Consider the following 12,500-nt stretch of genomic DNA (forward strand, 5'->3'; position numbering starts at 1 on the left):
CAAAAGATCTTTCTGATTGTGTGGTATATTTTAAGAAAAACTGTTAAGTATATTGTTAGTAAACACTAGACAGCTTTTGTAGAAACACACTAAGAAACTTTATTTTCTTAAGCAATAGTTATGGAAGAAAATCTCACATACCCTTCTGTAGATACTCTGTGGCAAAACAGTAGAATCTGGATATGATTTTGGTTTAGTTTGAACTCTTGCTAGTTTGGCATCAAACTGAATCAAGTTTAAAAAGAAAGTTATTGAGAACATTCTAGCTGAACAACTTAAAAACAATTATTTCTATAAATAAGCATAATCTATTATATTTTTAAACATATAATCTGTAATTTAAGTATATTCTCTGTCTAACATAAGATAGAGAAGTCTTTCTATAAGAAACAATGTTTTAAGAAAGAGCAAAGAACACCCAAACAGGATTAACCTTGCTGCATGTTAAAATTACCTGGAGAGATTTTTAAAAGTACCAAATGCCTGGGCAGTACCTTAGAGATTCTGGGACAGAGTCAGCACAAAATTTTTGTTACGATATTAGGTAGAGAATCTAGATAACCAGGGTTGGGAATCTAGTTAACTTAAAGATGGATAAAAATATTTTCATGTTACCATGGATGTCCTTTTGTAAAGAAAACATAGTATAGTCAACAGTCATGGGGTAAAAACTCATATACCCTGCTGTAAACTCTTTGAGGCCAAGTAGTAGAATTTGGATATAATTTTGTTGATTTAGTTTGAAACTCTTACTGGTTTGACATTAAACTGAATCAGGTTTAAAAATTCTCACAGAGAGACAGACAGAACACAAACAAGGGCACTGGCAGGCAGAGGGAGAAGCAGGTTCCCCACTGAGCAGCGAGCCCAATGCGGGACTCGATCCCAGGACCCTGGGATCATGACCTAAGCCGAAGGCAGACGCTTAACTGACTCAACTGCCCAGGTGTTCCACAAAATCTTTCATTATAATTTTTCCCTTTAGGTTGAGGTCGGTGTAGCCTCTTTGTGGTCTAAAAACAAACTCAGTGAGATTGTGTTCTGGTTTAAGGAGGTAAATGGATAGTTACAATGAAGATGAATAACAAAAAGTTCTGTATATCAGTGTAAACAACAGACTTGGGCTAGACCAGTGACAGGGCCAAATGGCAAACAAAATGCACATTTTCAATAAAGGGATTAGAAGTTGATGGTAAGTCTTGAAACATGGCCTACGGGATCTCAGTTGGCTCCCCAGCCCTTCCCGTCTATGTGTCGTGGGCACATTGACCCGAGAAAGTAGCAGCAGCCAAATGCCTCTCAAGTCAGCATCAGCCCCCTTTGCTCAAAGGTTATATGGATTTCAGCATTGGACCTCACCAAGCACCCCAGAGATACCAAACTTTCATGAACATGAATAGTAAGCTAACTAAGCTGGTGAATTCTGGCAACACAAGGTAAAGTGGGAGTCAGGCTGGGGAAAAGCAATGGGAGAAAGATGGAAGTGGAGATGGGTAGAATCTAGATAAAAATTTTAAAAGAACAAATATACTGTCAAACATCCATGTCTTTGAGATTCTGACATCTAGTTAAACAAACTCCTGAAAGGGCTTTAGTGCTTAGAACTGGAACTGTAGCCTTTGAGATGCCCTATTTGAAGTCCCTTTAACATTAAAAAAAAAATCTGGTTGTCTGCCCATACGGTAAGCATTTTCCACACATTTATTAGGGAGCAACTTGTCTCTTTTTAATAAAGCCAAAGGAGTTTCTAATTGGTTAAGCAGAGTTGCACAGTTTCTGCTGAGGAGAGAAAAATGTTAAGGATTAGAAACATTCTCTCCACTGTTGGGATGGTAGACCTAATGAAGCTTGCATAGACTCAGCTACAGGTCTCCAGTCTCAGAGGAAACAGTACCCTCTGTGGAAACCAGGACCTTTTGAATGACTGAAGAGTCCCACCTTCAGGCCAAGTGCTGAAAGGCAGGGTAGCTAGTTGTATCAGATGTTTGAGAACTACATGTGATGGAGAGTAAGCCTGTGTGTGTGTGTGTGTGTGTGTGTGTGTCAGGGTTTTAACTACTGAAATTTATCTCACTGTGATGAAAAAAAACAACAAAGTCGAGTCTAGACTAAGGGATGCATCTTCAAATTTAGCAGACTCTTACACACTTACCTCTAACTGTAATTTGATTATTTCACTTTGTTTTTCTTTTTCTTGAGTTCTTAACTTTGCATTTAACTCTGAAATTTCCACCTCCTTTTTCTCTATTAGTTCTTTATGCTTTTCTTCATTTGACTCAACTGAACAAAAGTAAATAAAATTAATTCATCTTAATGTTTCAAAAATCTTATAAACTTGTATATCTTTAGCATTTTAAACAATCCACAAGAAAGTAAATTTTATTAATAAAAATATTTTAGAAACCATTTATATGCAGGGTAGCTTTTATATATTTTTGACAAGCCCTGACAAAATTCTTGAAACACAAAAATTACCCGTGAAGTGCTTTTGAACAAATAAACTGATTTGTATTCTTAAACATCAATTTTATATTATATATACATATATATGTAATAGAGAGAGAATAAATAGGAGACTTAGTAGTTAAAGAGGGACACAAAGCTTGGGTTCCTAGGTACAGAGGACTCCAAATTACTGGATGATTTTAGAGCTACATCAAACCCCTGCTAAACTCTATTCCACATGACTGGGCATCTGTCATATTCACACCACATCTCTAGGCTTCGTCAAATTTCCTCTTTTCTCAACTTTCTTATTCCTATTAATGACACCATGTCATTCAGGATGGGAGCCTCAAGGGAATTTCCAACTTTAGGGAGAAAAGAGTCAATTCATCCACAAGCCCTGCCAATAAGGGCTCTCCATCCAAGACCAATTCACTACTTACTTAGTTTCAAGCTCACTTGGACTCTGTGTCCAGGCTCTCAATCACAAGTCCCTACATGCTATACACTGTTGCCCGGTTAGTCTTCCTAAAGCATACCTCTAAGTATGGCCATCACCTTCTCAGAAACCTTTAATCACTTCCCATTTTTTATCCTACAATTCAAGGGGTCAAAGAATCCAGCTCTAGCCACAGTTTTTGGCTTTCCTCTTGCTAACCTTCCCATATGGCACAAAGAAAAGGTAGGAGATGGACTATTATTCCCTAAAATGTGCTATGTCTCCCCCTCTATTTGTCTTGGCTTTTATTTTCTCTCTGCTGAGAGACTCTTTTTTTCCCATCTTCCCCAATGAATCTGAGCCATATTCATTCTTTGGGATCAGGGCCTCATACTTAACAGTGTTAAAGGACAGAATTAGTAATTTTGATAAAGTTCAATTTAGAATTTTTTTCCTTTATTGTTTGTGCTTTTTAATTCTTTCCAAGAAGTTGTGGCTAACTCAAGTTCACAAAGATTATCTTCTATGCTTTCTTTTTTTTTTTTTTAAAGATTTTATTTATTTGAGAGTGAGAGCGAGCGAGAGAGAATGAGAGAGAGAACACGAGAGGGGATAGGGTCAGAGGGAGAAGCAGACTCCCTGCCGAGCAGGGAGCCCGATGTGGGACTCGATCCCGGGACCCCAGGATCATGACCTGAGCCGAAGGCAGTTGCTTAACCAACTGAGTCACCCAGGTGCCCTCTTCTATGCTTTCTTATAGCAGTTTGTAGATGTAGGTTTATATTCTGACTTACCATTTCCAGTAAATTTTTGCATATATTGTACATAAGTATAAGCCCATACTAAGAAAAGTTTCTATTACTTTCATGAAACCAGTTAACTCTCAACATAAGTTCATGAGACTTGCTTTAGTGAGGGAAGAAAATCTCATTACTGAAATAATATTCCATATGCAGACCATATAAATATCAAAGCTATTAATTATACATTTCACTGTAATCTTATAAGGACATTACCTGTTTCATATTAAGTAATGGTAATTACAAAAACCATAAATCCAGTTTAGAAATGTCATAATTTATTTCACATAAATATATAGAAAGGTACAAAACTTTAAAATGCATCAAGGCAATGTTCATTCAAGAAAACTGGCAATTACTGAAAAAAGTTTATACATGCATTTAAATTATTTTATGATGTCTTAGAATTTATTAAGTTAAAAATAAAAAACTTACTTTTTTCCTGCATATCCTGATGAAGTTTCCTTATTTCTATCTTATGTCCCTCCTCTTTGATTTTCATTTCACTCATAAGTTTGGCAATATTATTCTTATATTCCTAAAGATTAAAATATATATTCATTCCTCAATTACATATGTGACACACACAACCTTCCATTAATTAGAAAGGTGAAGTTCTCCAAGTTTATGTTAATTTTTAATAGTAATCATATCTAGAGGGGAAAGATATTGCTTATCACTTGAATAATCAGCTTTGAGAAGGATCAGTTTCTGGTCCAAGGAGAGAGAGACCATCTAGAGACAACATCTTCTTATCTTTGCTTCCTGAATACTCATCAGCAGTGTTTAACATATCATAGATGCTCAAAATATTTTGTTAATTGTTAACGAATAAATGCCATGATAGCATTAAAATATGTCTATTAAAGCCAAAGCTATACTTTAGAGCCAATAGTAAGTTCTGTTCGATAACTGGCAAGCTTAATGTAACATAGGATGAATCCTTTGAATGTGGCCTGAAGTTCTATTTCTGAAAATTATATATACATCCCTAATTCCCAGAAGGAGGTTAAGTACTACCCATGGTAAGGGTTAGCTTTATGAGAAGGAGGCTAGAGAAAGATGAATTTGGGAGTTGAGAAGTTCTCACCAGGTGCCTGTGATTGGTTTCTTAGGTTGCTGAAGCATAGAAGTGATTATTGTGCTAATGTGTTGGAAGAGAAAGCCCCTAAAGATAAAATTTACAATTTTTCCAGAGAGATGTTTCTACATAAAGAAACCACTCACAGGCCTAAGATGTAGGCAGGAAAAAGGAAAGCAGCAAGAATAAAAGTAAAAGAGGATACTAGGAAAGGTACATTAATGAAGGCAAGAGGTTCAAGAAAAGCTTCTAAACTAAACATCATAAAAGCAGGGACTTGGTTTTTACTTACCATTGTATCCTCAACTCCCAGTGTATATCTCTGGATAATATTTGTTGAATGAATAAGAGTGCCAACATGAATTATTTAAGTCAAAAGTTTCCTAGCCTAGGCCCAGTAAATGGGCTTTTGAAGATCCATTAACTTTTTGGAACTGTATGAAAATTAGACATATATATATTATATATACACACATGTGTACTATTGAGCATTTTGCTCAGAAAGTGTTCACAGCTTTCAACAGATATTCAGTGGTATTGAAGAGGTTAGGTGTCCATAATTAAACATGGAGGTACATGTGCCGAGATTATATAAGTTCAAGGGGAGATAGTGTGGATACCTACTTGTGCTACTCAACCCGCCTGGCAACTTGTAGGAATGGCCAAACTATCTAACCATTGGCTGTGATTAAAGCTTGGCAGGTGAATATAAAGGTGAATCTCATAATTGTCACTTTTCACATGCATGTATCTAGATTTCTAGATGGGCAACTACAGAGTGGCTTTCCTAAACTACTCCTGACTCAACTAAGCATTTGCTGCTCTGAGAAACCACAAGAGACAAGTCTATGTACGTTTTCATTCCCCATTGATTTTGCCGCGTGAAGATGCCATCACTGAAGTGGAAAGCGTCCATTAATTTGGAAAGACAGGATTTTCACTCCAGCCTCTAGGCATAAAGGTTATTTTAATATGTGGGCTTGGGCCTGGCTGTACCACACTAGGTTCTTCTCCCCAACTTTAGCCTGTGTCAGCTCTGAGGAGTCCAATTCTTTTCTCTTTCTAAGGGGACCAAGTCCCAACAAATTATTCTTGGTTGCCTTCTTTTCATTTGCCTTCTGGGAACTTTAAATTGCGAGGGAAAACCCCCATGTTGTGTTTTGTTTTTATAAAATTTAAGGATCCTCTGTATACACGTTACAAAACCTCTTCCAGTCTTACAGATAAGGCCATTGAGTACCTCCTGAGTGTTTTCCTAGAGAGTGGTTCTCCATATGTTTTGGATGTGCCTGGACATTTTGTACTAGAGACTTCTCATTGGATTGAGATCATCTTTAGTTTGCTTTGAACAGCTGCTAATTAAGAACTTCTGAATCTTGGATTATGGTATTTTCTCTTTAATCTCCACCGCTTTGAAAACTCCTAAAGTATCCTAGGCAAAGCAATATTCTATGGTTTGACATTTTAGAAGAGAAAGAAGGCAAACATTTCTCCCCCTTCTCTCTCTGCCCCAATTATACCCTAACTTATATATATATATATATGTATAGTTGAGCTTTAGAGGCAAATACGGAAAGAATGGGAAAGAAGAAAAGGGATAAAGGAAAGGAAAAATAAAGTGTGGGATATATTCCAGAGATATTTAAATTATCTCAAGTGTGGGACCAGATTGAATTTGGAAATGATCCTTCAAGTTGAAGTTCTAAGTTTGATAAAGATCCAATTTGAGTTTTGGAAACCTTAGGTGTGGCAGAGTTTGACATATTGGCTCCTGGGAGATGAGAAAAAAATTATCATAATACACCTCCCAAAGGGCAGTGGGAACTGACATTTACTGAGCACTTTTTATGTTTAGGTACTGTGTTACCTGTTTTATAATTGCTGCCATATGTTGTTCCCATGGAAGAAAAGAAAAAGTAGTAGAGGGTATGGTAGCCTTTGGGAGATAAATAATTGGTAATCCACATAAAATCCTCCTTTCATTTGGATGATGCAATAAAAGTACACAGATTACTCAAGTCAGAAAGATTAATGATTCATTTATTTTATAATAAAAAAAATTTTAAGTGCTAATTAACAGAGTATACTCTAGGTTTGCCTGTCTGGCTCAGTCAGTGGAGTGTGTGATTCTTCATCTCAGGGTTGTGGGTTCGAGCTCCATGTTGGGTGTAGAGATTACTTAAAAATAAAGTCTTTGAAAAAAATAGAGTATACTCTAGAGTAAAAATTCTATTAACATAATTTAAAATATGTAAATATGTAGCAAAATAGTTGCATTTCTTTTTGGTGGAAAGAAAACGTAAGGCAAGTGATATACTAGTGCATTATAGTCTGCAAAGAGACTAGAGTCATTCAAATTGTTATTTCTTTAAAGATTTTTATTCGTTAAAAATTCTGGCACACATATACACATACTTATTTCCTCTCCAAATTTTGGCTGTATTCATTAATGAGAACAACCCCCCTTTTCTTCTCATTTGAGAATACAAATGGTCTACAGGCATTTGATTGAATATAAAAATATATAAACTCACCTGTTCATGAAATTTCAACTTTTCTTTCATAAGATCAGCATTTCTTTTTAGTTGTTCATTTTCACCTGTGTAAAAAATCACCAGAGGGCATCCTAGTACCTAGTACTTTTTTTTTTTTTTAAAGATTTTATTTATTTATTTGAGACAGAGAGAATGAGAGAGAGAGAGCACATGAGAGGGGGGAGGGTCAGAGGGAGAAGCAGACTCCCTGCCGAGCAGGGAGCCCGATGCGGGACTCGATCCAGGGACTCCAGGATCATGACCTGAGCCGAAGGCAGTCGCTTAACCAACTGAGCCACCCAGGCGCCCAGTACATAGTACTTTTTAATTAATATGGGAAAATATTTAACATTTCAAGTTCCCATTCATGTATGCTTTCAATACATACATACAGCCTCTATTGCACATGAGGCTCTGTGCATAGCACTGGGAATGTTAAAGAAAATTGTAGCTCTTCAAAGAAAAGCCTGATGGTAAAACAGATGTGGAAGAAGTTACGATGTGCTATGATAATTGCTCGATAATGGCAGCATGTCTGAAAGACCATGGGAACCTGTGGAAGAAAAGCCTCAGTTGGCTTGAAGTCAGGAAAGGATTTACCGAGGAGGAGCCATTGGCAATGAGACTTAAATGATAAGGGTTACTCCACGCTGAAGGGAGGCATTTCACATACAGAAAACTGTACAGAAGCCTTCGGGTTCGAGTGAGGATAGCATGTTTGGGAAAATTACAATTCAAGTACAGTATTGTTAGAGTGTAAACCGTGAGGAGGAGGTACTAAATAGGTGGAAGCCATATCCTAATAGGAGGTGGACATATTCTATATGAATGACTTTATATTTTATTTTCTAGGTTATGGAGTCAAAGAATTTTGAACAGTGAAGTGAAATGATTAGTTACAGGTTAAAAAAATTATCTGGCAGTGTAAAGGATGAATGGGAGGGTTTTGACCCTAGAGAAATTGGTATCAGTAAAAATAGATCAAGTAAAATAACAGGAGCCTAAATTAGATCAGTGGCAGTAGGACATAAAAGGAAAATAAAGATAATTATTTAGATAGTAAGATGGTAAGATTACTAGGAGACTTAGTGACTGAATGGATAGCAGAGGCAAAAAAGAAAGGGGAACCTTTGCTTTGTAGGTTGGGTAATTTGTTTGGGTAATTGAAAAATGTTCATCGGTTTGCGAAAAATTAAAGGAGGAAGATTTTAGGAGTGAAATGATGAGTGTAGGTCTTTACTATGCTAAATTTGATTGCTTGAGATATCCAAGGAATATTTCTTTTTTTTTTTTTAAAGATTTTATTTATTTATTCATAAGAGAGAGAGGCAGAGGGAGAAGCAGGCTCCCCGCTGAGCAGGGAGCCCGATGCGGGACTCGATCCCAGGACCCTGGGATCATGACCTGAGCCGAAGCAGACGCTTAACCATCTGAGCCACCCAGGCGCCTTCCAGGGAATATTTCTGGTAGGCTGAGAAACATTTAGAAGTGGCCAAAGAAGAGTATCCTGTAAGGAGACTGAGAAGTGTCCAGAGATGCAGGGAGAGTGGTGATAAGAAGAGAGAGGTTAAAGGGGTCATAATCAGTGGCAATAAACACAATAAAAAGATCAAGCGAAACCACTTCAAATCTGAAAACTTTGGGAAATGCCCAATTATTATTATTTTTTTAAGATTTTATTTATTTATTTGAGAGAGAGGATGAGAGGAGAGAGAGAGCACATGAGAGGGGGGAGGGTCAGAGGGAGAAGCGGACTCCCCACTGAGCAGGGAGCCTGATGTGGGACTCGATGCCGAGACTCCAGGATCATGACCTGAGCCGAAGGCAGTCGCTTAACCAACTGAGCCACCCAGGCGCCCGGGAAATGCCCAATTATTGTAAGTTGAAGACTACGTGAAGATGAGGACTATGTGAAGATGAGGAAATGGATAGTGAGTACAGGCCATTCCTTTGAGATTTGATTGTAAAAGGAAAGAGTGAGGGCAATTGGAGGGAATAAATCCAAAGTCAAGGAAACACTGTTTTCTTGTTTAAGAGATGGGAGAGATCTGAGTTATTTAAATGCTGAAGGAATGGACAGCAGAAAGAGAGAAATGAAAAACAGAGAAGAAGGGACAATTGAAGACGCAATACTCCAGAAGAGAGATAAGAGTTAAACCCAAGTGGAGGAATTAACTTTGGATAGGAAGAAGGATTTTTTTTTTTTTTAAGTGAAGGAGGAAGGTAGTAAGGATATGTCCAGGTATGTATATATTTAGAAAGGGTGCAGTGGAAAGAAGAGGTAGTAGGTTATAAGAATGAGTTAGTTTATGAGATTATGTTGTAGATGATTTCCATATCTGTAGGCTCATGACGTTGGATGAAATAACTTTTATTGTCTATTCCGTCTATGCTTCCATATTGAGAAAGGGGAAATTTAGTTTTAAACTTGAATAAATAGGACTATTTTGATTGCTCATTCAAAGCACCAAAAGAGATTGATAGCTTTGAAGTTTTTGGATAAAAGATTATGGAGAATGTAATTATTAATGATATTTAGGCCATTTTATGTGTGGAATTTTTTAAGTTTGCCTTTTTAGGAGACCCTAGTATTTTCCCAGCATTAAGTGTCTGCCTTCGGCTCAGGTTGTGATCCTGGAATCCCTGGATGGATCGGGATCATTGGATCATCGGGCTCCCTGCTCAGTGGGGAGTCTGCTTCTCCCTCTGCTCCTCCACCCACCTTGTGTTCTCTCTCTCCCTCAAATAAATAAAAATCTATAAAAAAGAACGAGGTAGTTTATGTCTGACAGCTTTCATTTTTTTTTTCTTTCAGTGAAATAGAAAGTAAAATAAGTTGAAAAAGAAAGAAACATTTAAAGTTGGGGGTTTGAAGAGTGAAAAGTTTGAAAAGCGAGGATAAATGAAGGGTATAATTGAAACTGAGATTTATAAATTAATGTGGGTCTGTAATGTATGATTTTTTACCAGTTACCTTCAGTAACTGTAGCATTATAAGTAAGCAGATGTATGGTTGGATTGATCCATTTTGAGGATTAGTCTACCTGGTATTAGAAAAGGTAAGGAAAATAAAACCATTCCCAAAAGAGAAGATAAATGATATTCTAAGCTAGATATCTAAGCTAAAAAGGGAGGAAGGTTTTATCTTACAGCAACATTATTGAGAGCATAGTTATATTTACTTAATGTTTTTTCATGTAAAACTTAAATAAACAATGAAATGAAATGTATTAAAATACAGTTTGGCATCTTTAATTTGCCCTACTGTTTCAGACCTACCATAGTCAACATCTTTTTATATATAACCAAAAGCCATCTCCTGACACCAGAGGATGAAGAAGGAGCAGTGCTTGACAGTTTTCTCTACTCATTCTTCTTAAGTTCTAGGTGTTTTAAGGAAAAGCAGATATACCTAGACCAGGAAAGAGCCCATTCTGATATAGTGTGTGATGAGGGTTCAAAACAGAGCCAGGATCTGCACCTAAGCCAGACATAAAAGGTGCTCAAAGCTAAAATTAGGCCAAGAGTAGGCATGGCACCAAGACTGTAATTCAAAACCATTGTGAAATAGAGGCCAGGGCTTGAGTTCAGTGATTAACTGGGACCAGTGACAAGGCTGAATCAGACACTAGACCTGGGTAACAGTAATCCAGTTCTGTATTATTTGGAATCAGTTTGTCAATATCCACAAATAACTTGCCAGAATTTTGATTGGGATCACACTGAATTTATAGATCAAGTTGGGAAAAACTGACATCTTGACAATATTGAGTCTTCCTATCTGTGAAAATGGACCATTTCTCCATTTATTTAGTTCTTTTTTGATTTATTTCATCAGAGTTTTGTAGTTTTCCTTATATAGATCATGTACATATTTTGTTATATGTATACCTAAATATTTCATTTTGGGGCTGTCAATGTAAATAGTATTGTGTTTTTAATTTCAAATTTCACTTGTGCATTGCTGGTATATAAGAAAGCAATTGACTTTTGTATATGAACCTTGTATATTGCAACGTTGCTATAATTGGTTACTCTAGGTTTTTCTTTTCTTTTTTTTTTTTCAAATATTTTGGATTTTTGACATAGATGATCATGTCATCTATGAAGAAAGACAGTCTTATTTCTTCCTTCCCAATCTGTATACCTTTTATTTCCTTTTCTTGTCTTATTAACTAGAACTTTTAGTTCAATGTTGAAAAGGAGTGGTGAGAGAGGTTATCTTTGCCTTATTCTTGATCTTAGTGGGAAGCCCCTAATTTCTTACTACTAAGTATGGTGTTAGCTGTAGACTTTTATAGATTTTTTTTTAAAATCAAGTTGAGTACATTTTCTCTATTCCTAGTTTACAGCGATTTTTTTTTTAAATCATGAATGGTGTTGGATTTTGTCAAATAATTTTTCTGCATCTACTAATATGATCATCTTTTCAGTTGTTGGTGTTCTGGATTAAATTAATGGATTTTTAAATGCTGAACCAGTCTTGCATACTTGAGATAAATCCCACTTTGTTGTAGTAATAAGCCTATCAAAGCATTCTTCATTTCTGTTACAGTGTTTTTGATCTCTAGCATTCCTTTTTGTTTCTTTCTTAAGATTTCCATCTTTCTTACTTACATTGCCAATATGTTCTTGCATGCTGTCTGCTTGATCCATTACAGTACTTAGCATATTAATTATAGTTTTAAAATTCCCAGTTGTTTTAAAATTCCCAATATCTCTGCCATGTCTGCATGACATGGGTCTGCATGACGGACTCTTGCTCTGTCTCTACAAATTGTGTGGAGTTTTTTTGCCTTTTATTTGGGCTAATATAATAGTCTGGGTTCACCCTAACATTTTTTTTAATTTAAATTCAATCAGCCAACACATAGTACATCATTTGTTTCAGATATAGTGTTGAACAATTCATCAATTGCGTGTAACACCCAGTTCTCATCACAGCACGTGCCCACTCCCATTCCAATTGGATTTTCAAAGCATGGGGACACAATTAATAGTCATGTAACCTGATAGTGGTGAAATGTGTCTTGTTAGTAGAATGTATGTATTTTAGAATTAGGAAACTGGAGAGTTTAGAGAATTTTGATCTCTATAATAATAAAGGAGTTTTACTTTCTGTTACTCAGTTTTATATGATTTTCAAGTTGAAGGGTTTTTGTTTGTTTTTGTTTTGTTTTTGTCACAGTAATTAAGGGCTG

General features: G+C 36.3%; 1 protein-coding gene across 10 annotated transcripts in view; it reads right to left on the reverse strand.

Annotated features, from left to right (window-relative positions):
* The window catches only part of CCDC152 (coiled-coil domain containing 152), a 55,384-nt gene that overhangs the window by 1,499 nt on the left and 41,385 nt on the right, over nucleotides 1-12,500 (reverse strand). For all 10 annotated transcript variants that reach the window (XM_064596753.1, XM_064596752.1, XM_064596747.1 and 7 more), the window contains 4 exons: nucleotides 7,300-7,364; nucleotides 4,120-4,222; nucleotides 2,153-2,280; nucleotides 142-225 (listed from right to left, as the gene is read on the reverse strand). In XM_064596753.1, coding sequence (XP_064452823.1) covers nucleotides 142-225; nucleotides 2,153-2,280; nucleotides 4,120-4,222; nucleotides 7,300-7,364 — 380 coding nt within the window. The remainder of the gene's footprint in view (nucleotides 1-141; nucleotides 226-2,152; nucleotides 2,281-4,119; nucleotides 4,223-7,299; nucleotides 7,365-12,500) is intronic.

Source organism: Mirounga angustirostris, unplaced genomic scaffold (genome assembly GCF_029215605.1).
Source record: "Mirounga angustirostris isolate CCGP_5_RB_7025 unplaced genomic scaffold, mMirAng1.0.hap1 SCAF_7, whole genome shotgun sequence".
Classification (NCBI taxonomy): domain Eukaryota; kingdom Metazoa; phylum Chordata; class Mammalia; order Carnivora; family Phocidae; genus Mirounga; species Mirounga angustirostris.